At 43.7% G+C, this 24414-nt stretch overlaps 1 protein-coding gene across 3 annotated transcripts in view; it reads left to right on the top strand.

Annotated features, from left to right (window-relative positions):
* ALDH1A2 (aldehyde dehydrogenase 1 family member A2) overlaps window positions 1-23172 on the top strand; it is a 156879-nt gene extending 133707 nt beyond the window's left edge. For all 3 annotated transcript variants that reach the window (XM_040969497.1, XM_040969495.1, XM_040969496.1), the window contains 6 exons: window positions 9753-9855; window positions 11203-11387; window positions 12496-12660; window positions 13492-13649; window positions 13968-14042; window positions 21355-23172. In XM_040969497.1, coding sequence (XP_040825431.1) covers window positions 9753-9855; window positions 11203-11387; window positions 12496-12660; window positions 13492-13649; window positions 13968-14042; window positions 21355-21427 — 759 coding nt within the window. In that variant the 3' untranslated portion in view covers window positions 21428-23172. The remainder of the gene's footprint in view (window positions 1-9752; window positions 9856-11202; window positions 11388-12495; window positions 12661-13491; window positions 13650-13967; window positions 14043-21354) is intronic.
* Window positions 23173-24414: the final 1242 nt, after the last annotated feature.

Below are 24414 nucleotides of genomic sequence, written 5' to 3'. Positions count from 1 at the left end.
CGGTGTTGCGCCGATCCAAAGCCAGGAGCTTCTTCCTGGTCTCCCATGTGGGTGCAGGATCCCAAGGCTTTGGGCCATCCTCAACTGTTTTCCCAGGCTACAAGCAGGGAGCTGAGTGGGAAGTGGGGCCGCTATGATTAGAACTGGCGCCCATATGGGATCCCGGTGTGTTCAAGGTGAGAACTTTAGCCACTAGGCCACTGTGCCAGACCCTTATCTGCTACTGTATAGTCTTTAGTGAGGTATTTTTCAATTTTATGCAATTAGATGGGGTGAGATTTTTTTCTTTCTATTGAATTTTGAAAATTTTTGTATCTTCTAGAGGTCAGTCCATTATGCTTTGCAAATATTATCTATCAACATGTGGCTTATATTTTCATTCTTTTAACAGATTTTGAAGAACAGAAGTTGTTAATTTTTATAGTATCTAGTATATCAAATATTTTTAAGGTTTAGGCTTTTGGTGCCATGTCTAAGAAATCTTTCCCTAATCTAAGATTACTAAATTTTCTTTCTTTTTTAAAGATTGATTTTTATTGAAAAGGCAGATACACAGAGAGAAAGATCTTCCATCTGTTGGTTCACTCTCCAAGTGACCACCACAGCTGGAGCTGAGCTGATCCAAAGCCAGGAGCTTCTTCTGAGTCTCCCATGTGGGTGCAACCCAAGGCTTTGAGCCATTTTCTATTGCTTTTCCAGGCTACAGAGAGCTGGGTGGGAAGTGGAGCAGTCAGGACATGAACTGGTATCCATTTGGGATCCGGGGACATAGATGGGGAGGATTTAGATTTATCCCTGAGCTACGGTATTGGGCCCAAGATTACTAGATTTTCTCCTGTGTTTCTCTTTAAGAATTGTATAGCTTTTTGTTATAAATTCAGGCCTAAATTAGAATATTTTGAGTTAAATTGTGTACATATTATAAGATATAGATAATAGTATTTGTTTTTGTTTTTTTAACATGGATGACAGTAGTTTTAACACCATTGTTAGATCCCTGTCACCACTGAGTTGCCTTCAAGCTTTGATCAACCATTATTTGCCTGCATTGGGTGCATTTCTTTATAGACTTGACTGTTCTCTCTCACTGATCCATGTGGCTGTTTGTTCACCAATACCATACTGTTTTATTTATTGTAGCTTTATAATGATTAGAAAGTTGTTTCTTCATGGGATATTAAAAAATAGGTATGCTACCTTCAAAAACAGGGCTGTCACTGGGATTTGAGAGAGAGGGAAGAAGTGAAAATTAGGAATGAAAACCAGGTGAAAGTGACCCTGTAGAGCATTTTGCTGTTAGGAATTATTCCCAACAATTAGGTTGTTTATTTCAGTGTACACAGAGCAAGTTTAAGCCAGGTTTTTCCTACAGAGGTACATTTGCTTTTATATGGAGGGGAACTCCACTCCAGTGACTTCTGATCTCTTAGTTTCTTCTCTGCACTGACATTAGGAAGATCAGCTTGTTGTTATTTGTTTCCTTATTATTCTCTAACTTCATAGGAAAATTGTATAAGTCTTCCAGATTGAATATATCACTTAAGTATGGATGTGAGCATGGCTTCTGTTATGATTACCCTAGGAGATGAGACACCTATTGGTACATCACAAATTGGACTAGTCAGCAATAAGAAACTTATTTGAGGTGGCTGCTTTCCATCTTAAGCAAAGACCTTTTGAAAGCAAACAAAGTCACTCAGATTAAAGATAGGATTAATTTCTCCTTATGCAGCTAGATACATAAGCAATGCATGTAAATATTTAATGAGTGTATATGAAAGGACTCTTATAAACATAGAATCAATAAACAGTCCTAATAAAGTGCAGAAATACAGTTTGCATTTCATTTGGTCTAGTGTTTTCTTTATTAGGTAGGATTAACAAACCATGATTTCATCATTAGTCAACAAGATAGTAGAGAGACCATCAAAGCAAGCGACAGGAGAGTTCAGATTGATTCGTGCCAAACAAATGTTTGTAGCTAACAGCTGTACTATCACTGATTCTAATTTACGCAGCTGGAGTTCTCCTTTCATTTCCTAAGTGAGATGAATGTCACATTGCCTGATAGAGACACCATCTCTGCTGCTTGAGTAATACATTGGGTCAGCTTTCTGTTTAGCCTCACACTTTGTGGGAAAATAGGTTGTTGTAGTTTTACGTAATGGTTACATGGGAAAATCTGCACATTTCTTTTGTTTGAACTCAGGCTACCTAAGAATAGGTGTCTTTAGCTTACCATGCTGGTGGACATAAGATATGTACCTTTAACTTGAGCATTCTCTGCTTTTTGCTAGCAAAGAAAAGCAAAAAGACAACAATAATAACAAAACTTGATTTAAGCAATCTGAAATGGAAATGGGGAATCTTATGTAACAAAAAGATGGTTAAGTGTGGAGGGCAGCTGATCTGGAATATGTTAGTCATAGGTAATGTACATAATGTCAGACTCCAGAGAAGGTCTAGAGAAGCAGAGGGCCAACTGAGAGAAGCTGTGGTAGAAGGAAGAGAACCCAGAGCTTGCTGTGAACATTCTGTGTCTGGTCTTGGCTTTGCCACTCAGTGAGTACCTATAACTAAGTCATTTCTTGACCCCATGAGTCTTGGGTTTGTTTTGTTTTTTTTTTTTTTTGCAATGATAAAATGAGATAATAATTCCTACCTCACAGGATTGCCATGAAAATTAAATGTTTTTGAAAGGAAATACTACAAAGGGGAAATGTTCAGTCAATAATAACATTAAATGATTGAAAGAACCAATGGTGAAAGCTTAGAGACCTGTCTTCAAAGACTTTCTAATTCTGTGGTTTTGAACCCTAGCAACATGCTATATGTTCTTGGAGTTTGATTTGTTCTAGTTTCTTGAAGAATGCTCAGGCTTATGTGTTCTGTCCCATGCTAAAATGATCAGAATCTCTGAGGAAAAGGTCCTGACTTTGAGAAAAGACTAGATGTGCAGCCACTGATTGCTGTGGAATTAATGAAATTCAAGGCAAAAACAAGAAGGAAGAAAGCTCCAGATTTCCCTGCTAGTCATGGCAAAGCCGAGCCTTGGGCATAGACAGCCCACGTTCTCTCATTGGTTTCTCTAAGACTGATTTCTGGATATCTCAAGAGAAACTCATGTTCTGTCTCAGTGACTCAGTAAAGGTTATTGGAAATCATGTGTCTATGTGCACATATAAAAATATATCAGAAAGAGTTTATTCACTGACAAATTCGATCTAATAGGAAAGACAGCGATTGCCCAAGTACAGTCCCAGAGTTATTATGGGAGCAGAGGAGGAAGTCCAAACCCTGTGGGAGAGTGGAGAAGGAAAGCCAGCTTCTCAGAGGGGTGGCAAAGAACTGGGTCTGGAAAAATGAGTTTGTCATGTAGGTAAGCAGTGGAAGAAAAGCATGTCAGGTGGATGAAGCAGCTTCTGTGGAGGCACAGAGGGGTCCAGGAGAGGGCAGGTGGCCATGTGTGGGTGAGTGTGTGATGGGAAGAATAGAAAAGAAGGAGAGATGTAGTTAATGGTTGCGAACGTTTTTATCATCTGAATTTCACAGTTTTGAAATTGCTGGTAGCATGTAAATTAAAGGAGCTTCTAAGATGCCTTAATCCTGCTAGTTTCTGGTAGACATTAGGACAAATATATTGTATTGTTATTTCTGCATATTTCAGCAGGACAACTCTCAATTTGCATACTTTGAGCATTTCCATTTCCATTACAGTTTCATCCAACAATGAGAATGAGGAAAAGAAAGGAGGAAGGATGCAATTCCTCTTTTTGCTTTTAAAAATGAAAAATATGTTGCATAAAGTAGGCATCTCTGCTTAGTTTATTGAGATCTGTAGTAGAGATGTGTTTCTCTATTCTTAAAAAGTTGTAATATCTGTGAAAATTTCACTTTTATATATGCAAATTAACAAACATCTGAAATAACTCTGAAAATGAATGTACCTCATAAGAATAATTAACCAATCAAAAAAAGCCGAAGTTTTACCCAACTTTAGAAACTGTGGCGGGTGCAACTTCATTGAACAAAGAGGTATGAAAAGCCTTTTGTGTTTTTTGTCCTGTATAACAGATTATCTTCTTGCGAAGCACCAAATTACATTCCCCTAGCTGCTGCAGTGCTGTGAACATGATTTCCGTACATTGTGGCTCTTCCAGGACTACTCCTCATATCAATCTTGAAAACAATTCAGATGAGCATGGGAGTCAGAGTTGTTGTGTGCCAACATTCCTGCTGAGAATCAGCCCAGTTTCATTATGTGTAGGAGCCACCACCCTTGTCTGGTTAGGGTACCCAGCCACTACTACAATGGGGAGGCTCTGCAGCGAGGGAGGGCAGAGTTAGGAAACGTGATAAGGAACACCATCCCTTACTCTTTCATAAAGATCTGTGAGCAGGAAACTAAAAAGAGATCAGGACTTTGTATTATTCAGTGCAACTGAGGTGCACATAAGAAAAGCTACTTCTGCTCCTTTGGGCAAATATATATATATATAATCTGGGTGCCAAGGCTTAAGAGTGAGCAGGGGCCCTAGAGTTTCTTCCTTTTTTAACTCCTCCTATTAACCAGAGTATTTTGGGGCAGACTTGCCATATGTCCCTTGCTTTCATGCTGCAGATGAAGAAACTGAGACACTGGGGCAGAAGTAGTATCTTGTCTAAATAGAAAGTGTGTTAGCACTCAGGCCAGGGTTTGTAGTACCTCAGTTTCTGACACTTGGGGGCCAAACTGTGGTGTATAAATCTACATTAGCCAGATTGCCAATAGTGGAGCAGGAGTAAGTGGGTACATTGTAAAAAAGTGTAACATCTTTTCTGATTGGAAAAAAAAACCAGGATAAATTCAAGATTGGGTCTCTGCGTCTTTATTCTGCATATCAAACACAGGATTTAGTTTCTCAAGCTGTATTCACCAGTTATTTCTTACATACTGCTTTTTTCATCAGAATAAGGCTTGCTTTCACAAGGCCTGTCCTTGTGCACTTGACTGTCAACTACTCCTAAGACCTTCACTACCTGAGAGTCTCATCTCATGGTACAGGACTTCATGGAGAAGGGTTAAATATATAACATGGATCCTTTCAGTGCAAGAAGGGCTGCTCCATTCCTGGCCTTTGTTCCATGTCTGTAATTTGTTCTCAGACTTTCTTATCCCATTGATGGGATAGTCTTTGCATAAAATTGGTCTAAGCAATATTTTAGCTTGGCTTGCTTAAGACTTACTTTATTTTTTTTTCAAAGATTTATTTTTATTATTTTTTCATTGGAAAGGCGGATATACAAAGAGGAGAGACAGAGAGGAAGATCTTCCGTCCAATGATTCACTCCCCAAGTGAGCGCAACGGGCCAATACTATGCCGATCCGAAGCCAGGAGCCTCTTCCAGGTCTCCCACGCGGGTGCAGGGTCCCAAAGCTTTGGGCCATCCTCGACTGCTTTCCCAGGCCACAGGCAGGGAGCTGGAAGGGAAGCAGGGCTGCCGGGATTAGAACCGGCACCCATATGGGATCCCGGGCATGCAAGGCGAGGACCTTTAACCACTTGCGCCACCGCGCCGGGCCCAAGACTTACTTTAAAAAGCAGAGGTAGAGTCACTTATCACTGAAGTCTTTGTTACTGAACATAATATTTGTGCCTATTGAACATTCCCTACTTTAGAGCTGCATCTGTTCTCATTTCTGTCGTCTCTTCACCCCCTCAAAACAATTATGGGAGTACATCCCATTTGGGGTCACTTAACCTTGTGCCACACTTTCAGGGGAATTGCATGGATGGTATGATGTTTTCCAAAGAGAGTTTGATTGTGAAACAGAATGTCATGGAAAGGCATATAAGCTTGATCCTATAATTGAGGGTGGTTGTATCAAACCCCAGCTCTTTGGGTTAGGACAGAATGGTATGGCTCCAGGTTATAACACAGAACTGGAAAGTATAGTGTAATAATATGCTAAGAATGAATATTAAATTAGATCCAGCTTTTTTTTTTCCTCAGTGGACTGAAAAGCCACACTTACTGGGCACATGCTAAGTTTACCTGGGAGTCCTTTCAGCTGTCACTTTTTTTGTTGTTGGTGGTGGTGAAATACGGTGCCAAACACTGTGGACATGTGTTGAATGAAAGTTTGGTGATAACTGCAGATTTTCAAGAGCATCCCGTCCAGATGCCGCTTTGGATGGGAGTTGTTTTCCCTTGGCCTAATGCCCCCAGTTCTTGGGACCAGACTACCACTTGACCTTCTTCCAGAGATGAAGAGGCAAGGCATTATTCATCTGAGATTTGCTTTGCAGTGTTTAACACAAATTTGGTTTCTAAGGAAAGGTTGGCAAAGCACTAATACAGGAAACATTCTTAGGTATTCTTCTCTGATGACCATGTAGTGAGTAAGATTTTGTAGTTGCTGTAGTCATGAAAATAGTCACTGGACAGCATTCTTTCTAGCCAAAAAAAAAAATCAGCCCATGGAATGATCTGCTGACAGGTGACAGGGAGCAGGGCAAACAGAAATGTCATGCCAAGTATTTTTATACCAAAATGAACTTTAGGACCCAGCATGGTAGCCTAATGACTGAAGTCCTCACCTTGCATGCGCTGGGATTCCATATGGGCACTGGTTCTAATCCCGGCTGTCCTACTTCACACCCAGCTCCCTGCTTGTGACGTGGGAAAGCAGTTGAGTACAGCCCAAAGCCTTGGAACCCTACACCCTCACAGGAGGCCTGGAAGAGGCTCTGGGCTCCTGTCTTCGCATGGGCTCAGCCCCAGCTGTTGCGGCTGCTTGGGGCGTGAATCATCATACAGAAGATCTTCCTCTCAATCTCTCCTCCTCTCTGTATATCTGACTTTCCAATAAAAACAAATATATATATATATTTAAATTGAACTTCATTTACTCCTTTCCACAAACTTTTAAAAGTACCTCCATATATATTTCTTTCTAAAACTTAGAAAAATTAGGTTTTGTTTTAGTTTGCATCTTTTATTCTGTTTTTAAATGTTAGAGGAACATATTTATGTGGTACAGTATGCTATTTCAGCACATGTGTCTAGCATTTACTGACCTAATTAGGTTAATTAGCATTGTCTTTTTATGATAACCTTGTGTTTGGAGACTCTGAGCACTTGAATCTGATTCTTTTAGAGTGTGTAATAGATTATTGTGAACTGTAGTCACCCCACCACATTAAGGAATAGAGAACTTCATTCCTCTTTGCTTTTGCACTAATTAACTCACCAACCTCCCTCTACCATTCTTCTTCATCTTTCTAGTAATCATTCCGAGTTCAGACTGACTTATTAAAATGAAAGTTTAGTTATATATCCATTTACAGACTGGGGGTCACAGACTAGTTCACTCCTCAGATGTCCACAGCAGCCAAGCCAGAGCTAGGAAGCAGAGAACTCGGTTCATCCTCCCATGTGAGTGACTCAGGCTGTCACTGCCCCTCCCAGAACTGCTCCCCCAAAAGCCCTTTCCCGTAACTGCCAGAGGACTTACTCATCTTACTGAAGGATCTCAACAAGAAACAGGAGGAGTTGAAAATATATCTAGTATTTATCTTCTCTAGGCTCTTTAAATATTAGGTTTAATATTAATTAATTAAATATTTAGTTTAAAATTCTGGGTGCAGATAGTATTTTTCATCTTAACAAGACCAAATCGCCTCAACAAGCATTTGATGGCTTGACATGTTTCCATAAAGCTATCTGTGCTCTACAGTAGACAACCTCTGTGCTTCAGGTCACAGGATGTAGTTGCAGAGACAGTCTGGCGTTGAGGTGCTTACCAAGGATTGCTGCTGAGGGGGAAGTGGCCCAAGAAGTAAAAACTGCACTGAAATCTTGACAAAGTCTTGGCCAACTACCTCAAGCATAGCAGAACATACATAGTTTCTCAGAGCTGTCATGCTAATCAGTAGGTGGATGTGAACCACCCAAGGGAGAGCATACCCTTGAACATAGGAGAGTCTTTCAACCAAGATGGACCTTGAAGGTGTGGACAGCTCCAAGCCTTCAGATAGCATTCTTCACTACTGAGGCCATGAGCTCCTCCCTGAGCAGGGACTCCTTGTGACATGTTCTTTGGATTGTGAAGATTAATTTTTATTTGAAAGGAAGATTTAACACACACACATACACACGAGAGAGAGAGAGAGAGACCCCTTCCATCCATTGATTCACTCCCAAATGGCCACAACAGCCAGAGCTGAGCTTATCTGAAGTTGGAAATCAGGAGTTTCTTTGGGGTCTCCCACATGGGTGCAGGGTCCCAAGGACTTGCACCATCCTCTACTGATTTCCCAGGCCACAAGCAGGGATCTGGGTATGAACTGGCACACATATGAGATGCTACCACCATAGGTGGAGACTTCAGGTACTATGCCATGGCACTGGCCCGGGACATTTTCTTTCTTTCTTTATTTCTTACTTTCTTTTTTTTTTTTAGTGGTAAATACATTTTAAAATTTTTATTTACTTGAAGAACAGAAAGAGAATATCTTTCATGTGTTGGTTCACTGGACAAATGCCTGAAGCAGCTAGTACTGGGCCAGGTAGAAACTAAGAGTCAGGATCTCCTCTGCTTCCCACATGGTTGACAAGGACCCAAATATTTGGGGCATTAATTACTGATGCAGCTAGTTTCAGGGACATTGGCAGGAAAATGTATTGAAAGCAGAGAAGTCAGTATTCAAATTAGACTCTTTCATGGGACAGCAGCTCAATGTGCCACACCACAACACTCACCCCTATATGTGGTACATTTTTGTTTCCATTTTGATGCTTTCAGTTTTGTCCCAAATGGTGACCTACACGAATGTTTCTCCAGCAATGTCTTGTTTGCTTGCCTTCTGCATAAATGGGCATTTCCAGTTTTATATGAGCAGAGAAAACCTAGAATTCTAGGCAGAGCTAAGGGAAGTGATTGTCTTTGAACTGTGTGAAAAAAAAAATCATACATGAATTTGTAGACATACATAAACAATTTCTTTTACCCTCGTCATGTCTTACAAGGAGAGCCAGGTACCTTTTTTTTCCCCTGGAAGCCAGAGTCCAAAGCTGGAGGCCACAGTTCAGTGGATATCTGTAGTTATATTTTGCTTACCATTGTCTTTTAGAGAAATCTTTTAGTGCTCAAGACTTTTGGTATTTTAAATATATATATATATATATATATATACACACACACATATACATTATTCATTTGAAAAGTAGAGTAACAGAGTGGGAGAGACAGAGATCTTCCATCTACTGGTTCATTCTCCCAAATGGCTACAATGGCCAGGGCTGGGCCAGGGCAAAGCCTAGTGCTAGAACTCTCTCTGGGTCTCCCACATGGGAAGCAAGAGCCCAGATACTTGGGCCAACTTCCATCACTTTTCCAGGCTCATTATTGGGCAGCTGGATCAGAAGCAGAACTGCTTGGATTCGAACCAGCACTCTATTATGAGATGCCGGCATTGCCAGTAGCAGCTTAGGCTGCTGTGCCACAACACCAATCCCCAAGACTTGACTCCGCTTGTCTTCTACCTTTCATCATAAAATTAGAGTAAACCTCTGGTTCACTTTAGCATGGATATTAAAATGCACCCTAGGTGATATATCTCATCTACCAAACTGACCACAGGAACTGTCCCTGTGCCAATCAGTGGGTTAGTTTCCTGCTGCTTCCCACTGTTGCCAGAACTGGCATTGGCCACACACTGTTTCAACCGCAAGGTGTGCAAAGTATTTCTTTATTTCTTCTCTTTCAGGTTGGAAAGCTTATTCAAGAAGCAGCAGGAAGAAGTAATTTGAAGAGGGTAACTCTGGAACTTGGAGGGAAAAGTCCAAATATTATTTTTGCAGATGCTGATTGTAAGTCAACTCCTGATCTCATATATGAAATCACCTCAAAAGAGTCATGCCAAATGGAATTAAAAGATAAGTCCATTTGGGCACAAAATGAAACCCATACAGAAAAGGGGTTATGTTATAAAGCTTATTGAAGTATGTATAATGAATGAACTTTGCATGCGTTTCAGAAAATTTTTTACACCCGAATAAACATTTTCATTTTCAAGTACTCTAGATGTCCCAGCATACTACCCTTCAGTGATGTCTTTGTAACCTTGGCGTTTGTTTTGTTCTGTTTTGTTTTGAAGAAAGCACCTACAGTGCTTTCGTGGTGTAGCCATCCCAACCCTGTCTGCTGTTGCTGGGACTTTGATTTAAGACAACAACACAGTTGTGTCGCTTCTGTCTTGGACCTGACCCGACTGCGCTTGTCAGAAGGACTTTGCAGAGATGTAGAGCAGCAAAGTAGGAAATCCCACGTCTCTAAGAATGACGCCACCTGGTCTGTTCTGCACAGATGTGGTCCTTCTGTTTTGAAAAGCTCTCCAACAAATTCCAAAGTCTCGTTAACTCGTTCTTTTTCTTCTTCACCTCCTACCAGGCCAAGCTGCCTTCCCAGTTTCACCACTAGGAAGATCAGAGAGCAGGGATTTTGCATTAGCTTTACACTACGTTCAGGGAAGATCAAAATTCTCCTAAGGAACGTGGTCCATTGGTGTTGAGTGACCTATTGATTTTTTTCAGTCAGCCATTTAGACACTAGAATGTACCAGATTTATTATCATTATCTTGAATCAAAGGGAAAAAGAGGCTGAAAGTAAGAGATTTCTCATATGGTGATCAGCTTAATCAACAAAATGTTAATTAAACAGAGCTGTAAGGTCCTGTGGATGAGCAGTTATAAGCAGGCAATTATAGATATAGGCCTATTTGCAGAAAATGGCCAACTATACTTATTTAAACATTATGCTGGGCTTAAGAAATAAAAACTGCCCATTAAAAAGATGTCTGGATTTTCTCCAGACTGGAAAGATCTAGGCATACTACATTCATGTTCAGTGATAGCCAAATGCAGAGGCTTGCCTTCTTTCTCTTACACATTGCTTCCTCACATGACAGATTCATAATCTGCCTCAATACATTATTTGCCTGACCTCTTTGGGTCCCTGGGTTTGAGATGCCTGTTATAAATCATGTTGTCCAAGCCTTCTGCTTCCAGAACAAGGAGACTGGAGGAAGTGAAGTGATCTATGTTCACACAGCATGTGCTCGCTAAGTCTCATTAGAACTAAGCTGTGTCCCCAGTGTAGGGCCACCATCTGCAGACACTCTGTGCAGTTTTGACACCGTGGCCCTTTCCTCTTGCAGTGGACTATGCCGTGGAGCAGGCTCACCAGGGAGTGTTCTTCAACCAAGGCCAGTGCTGCACCGCAGGATCTCGCATCTTTGTGGAGGAGTCCATCTACGAGGAGTTTGTGAGGAGGAGCGTGGAGCGGGCCAAGAGGCGCATAGTGGGAAGCCCTTTTGACCCCACTACTGAGCAGGGTCCTCAGGTAGACAAATCCTAAACATGCCCTTCATTACTGCCTAGTGTGGATACTGAACACTCATGGGACCAGCCAAGGAATTTGTTCCTTTTTCTGCTGCCTCCCTGTTCTTCCACCTTATCATCATGGCTAGAAATGACACTGCTTATTTCTTTTCCCCTTTTGAACTGTTATTTCCAAAGATCTTGGGATTAGGGTTGCCACAATGATGCCTTGAATTTTGGCAGTAAGAGTCTCTCTCACCTCTAAAGAAAGCCCTGGGCATGATAAAATGGAGCTTGATCCTGGAACATGTCCCAATTCTTAATAACCACTGGACTTGAGGACATCCCTGTAGGTGCCACAGTCAGGAGGATGGGTCCTCTCTTTACACTAGCTGCCAAGGGTTCCCTTTACCACCCTGCTCTGATCGGGAGAGAGCACTGTCAGTGTGTAGGAAAGGAAGGCTGACTGTCCCTCTGCAGTATGATGATGTCTGACCCTGGCTGCCCCATGGGCCACCCATGTCCCTCCTGAGAGGCCAGACTGCACATTTGAGAGGCCACGACTGAGGGGCATTTCCAAACAGAATTCTGATTTTAATTTGTAGACAGTCCTTACAGATGTTTAAAGGCGATGTCTGGACTAGCTCTCCTTTGGAACACCAGAACCCGAGTTTCCCTGGTGAAGGGCAGCATGTTTTTGGTTCAGAAAATAAAAGTGAATGTTGTAGCTTAGCAGCTCAAATGGCAGTGAATGAAGTTTGTACTGTTATAACTGGATTCTAACTTGGTTTTGAGGGGGCAAGTATCACTTTATTCTTTAGACTAAAAATCTTACCTTCATGTCTTATGCTTAATCCCTTTCTAGGTATACTAGAAATTTCTTTCAATGGAAACTCAGTAGGATTCAGTGTGGGCACTATCCAAAGAGGCTGTGTGTGAACTTACAATTGTTCCTGTCTTTTAACATCAGAACTTGATAAATGACTCATTTCATGATAGAAGTCACCTTTTCCTCGTATCAGCCATGAATAAATTTTGACACATTTTCAAAATCTTTTTCTTTTGTACATAGCTATTTTCATCTTCATAGTAGCTTTTGTTTGGACTCATCTAGGTAATTTCTCCCACAGATCGATAAGAAACAGTACAACAAGATCCTGGAGCTCATCCAGAGTGGTGTGGCTGAGGGAGCCAAGCTGGAATGTGGAGGCAAAGGACTCGGCCGAAAGGGGTTTTTCATTGAACCCACAGTGTTTTCCAATGTCACTGATGACATGCGGATTGCGAAAGAAGAGGTAACAAATACAGCATTCTTTCAAAAGTTACATCTTTCTTGGGATGCTTTTCAACGCATTACTAATCTGTGAATTTGGAGTTTTAGCTGTTTACATTTAGCAATTATCTGGGGCTGTGAAAATCCCAATGTCAAGCAAGCAAGCTGTGTGGAGGCCAGATGACATGTAATATAGATGTTATTAATATTAGCCAAGAGAACAATTGGCCTCTGTAATATACTGACAACAATCCAGTTTTCCCAAATACGTATTGTTAGGCTGGCAGCTGAGAAACAGGAAATATCCCCACATCCTTATATCCGTGCAGGGGAGGAACCAGGAATCCCACCACCTTGAGTGGCAATTCTCAGTCCTGGAGCAGTGCTTGGCAGGGAGGTGGGAACGGAGAAAGCCACTTGGACTTCAGTTAGTAAAGAGCATGCCATGTGCGCCCAGTGGCATCAAGCAATGACGGAGAAGCAGATTCTCCTGTTAAACACTTAAATGAGGAGGGTTTCCAAAAAATTCATGGAAAAGTATATTTTGAAAAACTGCATGGATTTTTAACTTTCTTTGAATCAAAATTAAGTTCATTTTTTTTTTCTTTTTGTTTCTTTCTCTCTCGTTATTCTGTTCCCAAAATACAAGTTTTTACTCAAATTGTTTTCAACCAAGTTTTGGTAGTCCCTTTGTATAATCTTATTCTGGGAAAGCCTGGGATATTTTATGGTATTGTACTGCCAAACTTAAATGCCATTTAAATAATCAAGGCAGACTGAGCCTGCTTTGAAGTGGGGAAGCAGGTAAGGGAGTAGCAACCCAGCCGCGTGGAATCAAACTGTTGTGTTTCAGATCTTTGGCCCTGTTCAGGAAATTCTGAGGTTTAAGACCATGGATGAAGTTATTGAAAGAGCCAATAACTCCGACTTCGGGCTTGTGGCAGCTGTTTTCACTAATGACATCAACAAGGCTCTCACAGTGTCTTCTGCAATGCAAGCTGGGACTGTTTGGTGAGAACAGACTCTGTTTTGTTGTTCTGGTCGTAATGAATCGCTGTTCATGGTGTAGGAGCCTTAGGATTCTTGCCGGCCAGTATGAAATAAAGAGCATCCTCCAGAAGGGTGGGGAAGCCAGATTTCACCCCGAGAGGGGATTCTTCTTTATTGATAGATCAGGAAATCAATGTAAACTTTATACATTTTCATCTGAAAAGGAAAAAGGAACAAAAATGTAAAACTTTTAGAAGAAATTTGCCAGTGGGCTTACTTTTGAACAGATAGAATTCCTGCTAATCCTAATACTGTGTTATTTATTTATTTATTTTTTAGGATCAATTGTTACAATGCTTTAAATGCCCAGAGCCCTTTTGGGGGATTCAAGATGTCTGGAAATGGAAGAGAAATGTAAGTGTCCAAGCTGCTGATGTTTTGAAGGGAACTAGGAATTGTGAATATCAGCACAGAACGCTCACAAAATAGCTTAACTCTGTTAGGCTCATCTAGTCATTAAGACGTTACTGAGCACCTACTGATGTAAGCAGAGTCCTACATATTACAGAAGTCAGAAGGATACATGCCCTCATGCTAACTAATGTGTCAGTAATTCTAAATAAGGACTGTTATAGAAGAATGCCAAACATCTTGTAAATAGAGAGGAATAATCAATTAATTTTGTCGGCTGGGGCTCAGAGAAGATTGCATGGGAAAAACAGTGTTGTGACTTGTCAGGAGCAGGTCTGCCCGGCTGAGGGAGCAGCAGGCACAGAGGCTTGAGGGCACTGCAGGTGGAATAGTCAGGGAGCAGAACAGCCTGATGGGCTAAAAGCAAGTCACTTGATGCTGGACCAGGGCTGACGTGTAGCCTGCAGAAAGGCCTTGTTTTGCCTTCACAAAATTAGAAAATCTTTAACTGACAGAGATGCAGAGGACTTTTGCAAAATCTAGACTTAGGTTTACTCTCTCATAACAAAATCACTGGTGCTAAGAGCTCCACATTTTGCCACTTTGCCAGTTGCCTCTGTTGCTTCAAGGGGCTGAATATTTGTTGCCATTCATTTCACACCCATGCGATTCACTACCCATCACCCACCCGACCCCACAGATTTTCTGAATTTGGGAATGCAGGGTTAGAGCATAGGAACCATGGAGGGAATTTCTTGCAGATACTGTGGAAGGGACGGCTTAAACCAACCCAATCTTTCAGGCTTCAAAGGAAATTTTTAGGAACCGAGGAAACACCTGACATTTTTAAACCTAGGATTCCTGGCAGAGAAAGAGGAAGACCAGTTAGAAAGATTTTCCACTAACAGAAATAGATGTTATCTTCTTCCATGTGAGTTGCAACAGCAAAATACTTCAGACAGGGCATTTCATGGGCATTAGAACCCTGCAGCTCACAGTCCTGGAGGCTGAGGAGTCTCAGATTGAGGTGCCAGAAGCTTTGCTTTCTGGAGTGGACTTGCTCCTTATGGATGGCTTCTTCTGTGTCCTTATTTGGAGGAAGGGGCAAGAGCACTCACTTTACTAGGACACTAATCCCGTCCATGTGGATGGAGTCTTCATGATCTATGCACTTCAAAGAACGCCTCATTATTACTGTTCCATTGAAGGTCAGGTTCCAACATATGAATTTCAGGGATGCATTTAGTCCACAATAGTTACTATTAATTAAATGCCTGCTGTTATCTGACCTTATGCTAACTTTTTATGAAGTGTTGTCTCATTAGATCTTCACAATGACTCTATGGGATGGATACACTCAGCCTTACCAGACAAATGGCCTACATGAGGAACTCGAGGTTGCAGTGTTTCAGGAGCTCCCCCATGCCACAGCCAGTCAGTGGCAGAGCTGGCGTTTCCAATTTCAGTAACTTGAAATGCACTCAACTCATGTGACACCAGCCTAGGAAGCCTGGACATGAGCCAGGGGGACTTTTTTGGGACATGGTCACAGCTAGACAGTACCCCCGAGATGCTGAGGACCTGAAAAGTGTGTTGTCACAGAGGTGGACTAGACATGAGGGATCTTGGTGCAGATGTCAATGTAAATTGTTTTTCAGTGACATTCAGAAGGTGGTTAGTAACATCTCCATAAAAAAAAATCCCACTTTCCCTCAGTTGCAAAGGAGCTGATCCACAGTTCCTAAGTCCTGGCATTCATGGAGGAAAGGTCTCTTTTGCCCACTCCCCTGCCATCACTGAATACGTGTTTGTGAGCAGTGCTCAGCACACAAGTACTGAGTATAAACTGTGTAGAAGCATTCTGCTTGGTCTGTGGTGGCAGGTGCAGCTTGTCAGACACTTAGGTATTGTCATGTTAGTGAGAGGTAATATTGAAAGAATCAGGAGAATCCCAGAGAACACTCCAAGACAGCAGAGGAGTTGTGAGCTGGAGGAGTCTGGGACGTCTTTAGATGGGATCAAGTACAGGCATCTGAATTGGCCTTTCATTGAATACTCGAGTAGGTGAAAGTATTTCAGTATTGCTGGGTGAAGCAAGGTGGCTCGCAGTGGGGGAAGATGAGTAAAGGCACTGTGGGAGAAGTAAGTACGGTGTTTCAGGAATGTGCCATGAACCACAGACAGGAACAGAGCATTTCCATGTTTCAGATCCTTTGGTTAGAATTGCCTGGCTCCTAACTGTTAAACCAACTTTAGGCATAGCTTTGGGCCAAATGCAGTTATTAGAATCACATTTCTCAGATTTGAATTCTACCTTATTTTTTACCACCTGTGCAGCTTTGGACAGATTATTTCAGTTCATCAAGCCTCAAGATCCCTGTGTGTGAGAAAGAAGTAACTTCAGAGGTTGCTGAGAGGATAAAGTGTTAGGGTTGAGTATTTAAATCATCCAACAGAGAGCGTATACAGTGTTAGCTGCCATCATCACTCATCAAGTAGATGATTATGTAGGTCATACTTTTTGTTTAAAAGGGTAATTTTTATTTATTTGAAAGAGTGGCAGATAGGGAGGAAGGAACAGGAAGAGAAAGAAAACTTTCATTCACTGGCTCACTCCCCAAATGGCCACAGTGGTTGACACTAGGATCCAGGATCCTGGATCTAGCCAGGATCCAGGAAATTTCATCTTGATTTCCCACATGAGTATCAGGGATCCAGGTAACTGGGCCATCTTCTGCTGCCTTCTTGGCACATTAGCAGGGAGCTCTGTCAGAAGTGGAGCAGCCAGGGCTCAAATGGGATGCTAGGATCACAGGCAACTCAACTTGCTACACTACGACACTGGCCCCATTCTTCTTAAGAAGTACATTACTTTGGGAGTGTAGGGGAAATCTTTATACATTCCAGCTAACATTACAAACTTAGGTTCTGTGCCTGGTAGTGTCAGGGAGGAGCTAGTCTCACTTTAGCCATTGCTCTGGCCATCAGTGTATGTTGTCTTTGCAGCAGGCATCCATGGCCAGTTTGGGTGCTGTTTGCTCAACCATTAGTGCCCTTCATCTTTTATCAAATCCTCATGCATTCCAGGTATGTGTCCTGCCTTTGCCTATGACCTTCACTTTCCATTGCTGCTTTTCAAGATGCATTCCACTTGTTCTTTCATATCCTGCCTTTGTCTGTTCCCAGGTTTCTGAAATGTTGGGGCAGTTAGTGGCTCTGGGAATGCTGCTCTTACTGTTTTGTTATACATAATCAATTGGGTGAGTCACCAGTATAAAATAAACTTGCAATAAGTGATCATTGGTGGCTGCAGTCTAGGTCCTTCCTTGTGGGCAGGTCCGCTGCCCAGACCCAGGTGTCTGACACTGTCCAGGTGCAGGCTGTTCCTATCAGAAATGCTCGCCTTGCAAGGAAAGACAGTTGGGAGAGACAGTGTGATTGAGGTGGAGCCACACATCACAGGGGCGCCTGAGACTGAAGGGCAGCAGCCTTCCTCTAATAGGCACCACCATGAGTTGGCTTTCTCAGTGTAGTTTCAAAACAATTAAACAAAAACACATTTTTGCGAAGTGGGGAATGAGACCCACTTCAGTCTGTCTACATCACACAGTTCTTTGTCTCTACTTGCCCCCGAAACATGTAATATTTTCTCTTCCGTAAATGACCTAGACAGGTAGGAAACATTTCATGTATAAGAACCTGCCCAGTCCTTGATTCATACATCCACCAAAACTCTACCCAACCTTGCCCTTGGACAGAACTGCCTGTCTCCTGGCCTGGAGACTTTGTGCAGCTTTGGTCCCTGACACTCTTCCTGCTCACCCTTATAGGGAGCGGAGAAGGGAAGTAGCACTTCCAGATTGAGCTCCCCAAAGAGTTCCCCCAGAGCGCAGTGGGGAGGGCTGCCCCCTGCAGGTTATCAGGCGGATCAGCCTCTCATTCCAGCAGTCAGACCTTGGCAGAGCTGCTTTGGGCTCCCTTGCCCAGCTAATCCCATATGTTTCGCTGTTCCCATCACGTTACTTACTTCCTTATTTAAGCTTTCCCTGAGATGATGGATGGTCAAGTACAAGCTACAAAGTACGTGTCATGAACCAAAGGAATGAAAGGAAAGCTGGGAACCTCAGCATTTAAAAATCGAATGGTACAGGCCTTGAAATTGGGGAGCATTATTAAAATATACTTATAATAGGGCTTCTGAAGGTGTATGGGGGGCATGGACACATGTGTGCACATGGATGCATGCATAGTATATATGTGCACAGGAAGAAGTCACCTGCAGTCTGGGGGATGGGGCTGTGAAGCATACCTATCTGGGGACCCCTGCTCAGAAACTGATTTAGTAGCTCTGGGCTGGGACCCAGGATCTGCATTTTTAACAGTCATTTTCTGGAATGATTCTGCTGCAGGTGGTCTGGGGACCTTTCTCAGAGAATTGCTGCGGCAAGCCAAATGAAAGGGTGGGGAAAACATATCCTAATCAGAAAGCCTGATTTGTTTTATGAGTCTGAGTGAGAAAGCAATATTGGCTTGCCTCCAGGTGCGCCACATTTGCTCATCTTAGGCATATAACTCAGCATGCTGAGAGGCAGGAGTCCAAGCTTCTAAACCCATTTGTACCGGATGCACTATCCAGGCAGCACAGTGACCCCACAGAGAGACAAGGACGTGTCTGCAAGGATACGTCTGAGTGTGCCCACCAATGGGGCTCTGCACTCTTCATTGTGGAAATGCATGTGTCCCAGAATTAACCAGAGTAAACAGATTCTAGAGATAGACTCTGGAGCGAGATGGTGAAAAAGCTGAAGACTGCAAAGTTCATGGTTTTTAGAAACCTTCAGTTAGTGTTTCCGAAGGGCTGGGCCACATGAGCACCTGTGTCCCAGTCTCCTGGGCCTCACCTCAGACTGGATGAAACCAGCGCTGTTAGGGGAGTGATGAAGGCCCCTGCAGGTAAGCAGTCCTTTTGGGTGATGCTCGTGTGTGCAATTAAAGCCCAGAAAGATGCCTGGCCAGCAGAGGCTGGGATGACTCAACTAGAATCCTTTAATGTCTTCTTGACAGTGCTGGGACAGCTCTCCTGGTCCTGGAGCCTTCCTCCCCAACATGCTGCATAGGTTGCACTGCTCTAAGACCTCTAAGACCTATGGGCCCCGTGGACAGTCACTTTGGTGGCAAATCTGAATCCCCCCTCCCTCTTTTGGAAATTTCCCTCACCATCTCTGAGCAGCTTGGATGTAGCTGGCTACCTAGTCCAGGAGAGGCACGTTTGCATTGCAGTGGTGTTCCACATCACATCCCACACAAAAATACCATGGGTCTCCATGGAGAGCAATGTTACCATGCCGTGTCTGACCCTGTAGACTTTCTCACGTTCTCAGGCCTTGTTAGGGATGCAAGTGGAAGGGAAGTGTGGTTCAGGGTCTGCTTTGCATGCACAAGGGCCAGGAAACCAGAAGGGAGTAACCTCACTTCAAACAAGAGTACATGAGGTCTTTGATGAAGAGGCACATCAGAACTGCCAGAGGGCAGGAACAAGTCCAGTGAGTGCCAGAGCTGCCCTGGTAATGAAGCCACTCAGTGCCTGGACAGCGTTAATGAACACCCGTGTCACCAGAGGGTCAATCCAGGGTGCCCATCTCATTTCTCCGTGTAAAAGAAGAGAGCTGCCCCCTCATGCCCTCTGGCCCCAGTCAACTCAGAAGCCCATGGTGCTCCTAGGATCTGCTGGCAAAGCTGTTGGAGCCTTGCGTAGGGTCATGGGGATTCCTGGGAGGAACCAGAATGAACCACGTGTAGCAGGCCTCTTGTGTAAAGCCCAGCCACAGTTGCTCTGTACCTTTGTAGGTGGCCATTTGAGGACAGCCTTTCTTCATCCTTTGCGTCAAACACATCTCCAAGTGTTCTTTTCGTTTTCCCTGGTAGAGGCATTTATGAAAATAGTGTGGACCTGGGGAAGAGGGGTTAGGAAAAGATACTCCGTTCCTCCCTTTCTCAGTTATCGGGTGCCTGCTTTGTGCCTTATAATGCAGGCTACACACAGTATCCAGCCGGGGGGCGGCAGTTAGAAAGAAGGCACTGAGCCACAGCCCAGTAGGGAAGATGCAGCTCCTACAGGTGGGGGGAGAACGATAGCGAGGCAGGGACAGGGGTCTGTGACACAGGCAGGAGGCACTACTACTGAGGCCTGATGTCAAGTAAAGCTTCGCTGACTTCCAAAAAAAGAAAAGAAAAAAAGGAGTGGAAGTAAGAATGTTTTGTTCTTAAAAGATAAATTAAAGCATGCTGTATTTTACAGTGAAGCAAAAACAAACAAACAAAAAACAGTGACGGAGAAAATGAGGAGGGATGCAAGAAGACAGGTGGCAGAAAGGCAGCACTGTAGTAAGCATGCTCCTCCACAGGCCAGCATCCTTGTTGCTGGACAGAATTGTCCCAGAGGGCTGGGGAGGGTGGTGACCCCATCACCATTTTCATGGGTGATCTGTCCTCCCTCTCACTTGCCCCAAGCCCAGCATAGAGCTGCCCTGTAAAGATGGCTCAGTCAGCGTTTGCTGATTGAATGAATGATGATCCTTGATCCATCACAAAGATCTCAGGGCCACAGTGGGTAGGTGGTGCTTGCTTCACAGTTCCCACTTTTGCTGTAGGCTGTTATGATTGTTTCCTAAACCTTTTCCTCATTCTGTGGGGCTATGACAGACTTATTTAGCATTGCCAGAATGCCTCTCAGGTGATTTGTTTTTTTAATTCTGGGGTAGGCTTTCATTCTCATGTATCAAATATAAAGAATAGCAAACACTTAAGATTCCAGCCTGGGATCTTAACTTGTTCTTTCTGGTAAAGTGGACCAGATCTTTAGCAAGTGACCAGAATAGAGACTTGCAGCGAGGAGGTATGTAATGGTGGGGGTGGGGTTTTGAGGAGGAAAACATGTCATCCTAAAGAACCATAGTTGCCTTGTGGCTGGAAATGTGGCAAATGCATTCTGAGACCTGGACCTGGTTCCTGTGCTGCCTGCAGTGCTCCACTCAGGGACACAAGCTGTGGCTATCTACCTCCCTGCCAAGGCTAACCCAGGGCCTGCTCTCCACACAGTTGGGAGTCATTGTCTTTCTGTACAGAGTTATGAAGACAAATTGTATAGTAGTGAATGATGACTGCTCATGAGGTGGCAGTTCTCTGTTCTAGGTGGAAGGCAGGACTGTCCATCTACTGGGGACTTTGTGGGGAAGACCCGGACCGGTGCCTGTGTGGCTCGGGTGCTGCTGCCTGGGGTCCCTGGTGTCTGACACCGACCACTTCTGTGTTTCAGGGGAGAATTTGGCTTGCGAGAATACTCCGAAGTTAAGACCGTGACGGTAAAGATCCCCCAGAAGAACTCCTAAGAAGGCCACGGAGGAGGATGGAGGCAGCCTGCACGACCCCCTCCCCCCACCCTCCCGCTCTGCTTTTTCTGTAGGACCCAGCTGTCAGGACTATGAAGTTGAGCCACAGTCCTGATTTAAAGACTGCAGTGATCACATGCAGGCCAGGCAGGTCGCTGAACAACTAGAGCAAACCAGCTGGGCATGGTTTCTTGGCACTCTGGAAGGGGCTACCTGAATGGCACCAAACATTTGGGGAAGTAGAGGTCAGAGGCTTAGCTGTGGGGCAAGGGACAAAAAGGGAGCTCTAGTGTTTGATGCCTTTTGTCATGAGGAACATTCCTCTTGAGGAAAGGTGGCCTTGCCACTATCTTAATTTTCTTCCTTCAGGCTCTCCTTCCTCACCCACCCGCCCTGGCCTCCAGCAAGTTCTCGGCTGAGCTCATTTGGGGCAGATGTTTGGGCCGGGAACAATTTTCCAAAGTTTTGCAGCCAAATTACCATTTCATGTTCTCCATTTCTTTAAAGCAAAACACGAAATGCTTTTAGTTAGAGTCAGACTAGACAAAAATGCCAGGAGCTGATATACTACAGTTTTTCTAAGAAGTTAAGATTTGGTATAGTCCATCCCCAATCTGGTTTTATTATACCTGTAAGCAACATGAGTGAAAGAAAACCAGGATAATGCAGATCAAAAGTAGTTCACAGCTTCTGAGCATGCTATGTGTCTCTATCTGTGTGTGTGTGTGTGTGTTTACTTTTTGCTTAGTTATTTTGGAATAAGCAAGGGGTGAGTTGTTTTTGATAGATGGATAAGATCTTTTCCAAAGCTTATCTTAAAACCAATCCAAAAACAATGCAAGTAAGCTTGAGAATTTGCGAATGCTGGATGACTTGCAGAAATGACTCAGTTTGCAATGCTGGCTGACAGTGCCTACCAAGTTATCTATTCCTGTAGTAGAATCTGGGGCTCCTGCTGCACCCCAGCAGTCCTGTACTAGCCTCTGCCCCTTGCAGTGCTGCAAGTCTCACTTTCGACTGGCATCCCTAATAATGTGTACTCAGTCCATCGGCAGTGACCTTGGAAAATCTGGGCAAGTCTAGGGCTTTCTCTTCCCCTTGTAGAGTTCCATGTGCCACAGCCACCATGTTCCACCACAGCTCCCCTGTCACACCCCGTGGTCGGTCCCCACAGCTCTCTCGTCTGTCAGTGAGCATGCGCTGGCCTACAGAGAGGAGAACGTGAAAGGAGCCTGTCTCCCTTTCCTCCCAGTCCCATATTCTGCTCTGCTTTCCACCAAACCTCCCAGTACAACCGCAGTCTTTGCTTCTTGCCCCCTTCCCTCTTTCCAGCTGCCAAACCCAATCCAGTCTTTAACCTAGCTGCTTTGAACCTATTTAAAAGTACCAAACATAACCTAGAGTATGTGGAACACAGGCTATATCCGTATTGAGCAGTTCTGCTAACTATACCAGTTTTCTATTTATAACCCTGTCTGTCCATGAGGCTTTCAAGAAATCTCTCCCCCTTGTTACTTACAAACGACAGTGCATTCAGGAGCCCCAGGCCGTGACAGACTCCCCGTTTCTGAGTTCTTCACATGAATGTCCTGTTCTCCTGTAGTGTGTCCAAGTGAACATTCCCATTAACCAACTAGTTACCTTTACCTTTGAACTGCAATATAGAATGTGAAAAATGAAGATTTATCTCTTTTAATTTACTTAAAAAAGAAACCTCTGTGCTAGCAATAAAGCATTTATATTGTGTACTCCTTCGGAGTCTGGCCGTGTGTGTTTGTAAGTCCTTGCATGTGTTACCCTAAGCACGGGCAGGTCCAGCAGCTGGGCGTCTCCGCTGTGGTGTTCTCCCACATTCCTGAACAGAATGCACTGAGGTCAACAAAAACCTCATTCTTTGACTCTGTGAGAAGGCCAAGTGTGTGTGTCGTTGGGCCAGCAGATACACACTAAATGACAAGGTCCACCCAGAATACCTCCATAAAAGCGGAAGTGGAGATGCGTTCGTGAGGTTTGTCTTCACAAACATGGAGTCCACAGCGAGAGCTCACAGGGCTCATGGCATTTCCAAGTAGCTTTATTCTTATTTACCAAAGTGAACTGGAGTCTAAGGCTGACAACCTGGGGGAATATTTTTGCAGCTGAAAAAAGGAAGCTCTAATGGTGACTGTACATGCAGCTACAACTTTGTTATCTTTGTTTTCTGGGAGTGAACTTTTGGAAAAGTAGTCTCCACTCTTCAGACTGACAATCCTCCAGTCCCAATTCTTGGGATTTCCTCCCACATCCTGATCAAGTGAGGCAAGAGCTAAACCTGATGACGACAAAGTCCCGTAGTGCGTCCGGCTGGGAGACACGCCTCCCTCTGCCCTGGGAACAGATGTGCCTGGGTTTGAGTCTCAGCTCTGCTCTCCATTCCATCTTCCTGCCGCTGTCCATGCTGAGAGGCTCAGGTCTCACGAGACCAGACTGAGTTACGGGCTTCTGATGTTGACGAGGCTCAGCCGTGCCTGTTGTGGGCATTTGGGGTGAGAACAGCGCATGGATGGCTAAGACAACATCACTATGCAGAATTGGTTAGTTCTATGTTGGCAACATTTTGGCAAGGGGAGAGGTGCAGGGACAGCCAGACTGAAACGCTTGGTGCCAGTTACATGAATTTGTATTGTCATTTCTTAGTTTTTGAGCTTTGGAGTGTTGATTTGTATTTCAGATTTTTTAATTGGCAGCAAGTATACTTTTAAAGGGTAACAGCAATAACAATCTTAAAAACACACAAATTTAAAGTATGAATATAAAAGGGAACATGAAGGTGAGGAACTGAAGTTAGAATGAGGCTAGAAAATGTGAGGGGGTTTCAAAAAGTTTATGGAAAATAGAATTTATAAAGAAGCATATTTGGGGCCCGGTGCAGTAGCCTAGGGTCTGAGGGTCCTCCCCTTGCATGCACTGGGATCCCATAAGGGCACTGGTTCATGTCCCCATGGCCC

The sequence above is a fragment of the Ochotona curzoniae genome, unplaced genomic scaffold (assembly GCF_017591425.1).
Source record: "Ochotona curzoniae isolate NIBS_2020 unplaced genomic scaffold, NIBS_Ocur_1.0 scaffold_4701, whole genome shotgun sequence".
In the NCBI taxonomy this organism is placed as follows: domain Eukaryota; kingdom Metazoa; phylum Chordata; class Mammalia; order Lagomorpha; family Ochotonidae; genus Ochotona; species Ochotona curzoniae.
This window is presented reverse-complemented; position numbering and strand designations above follow the sequence as displayed.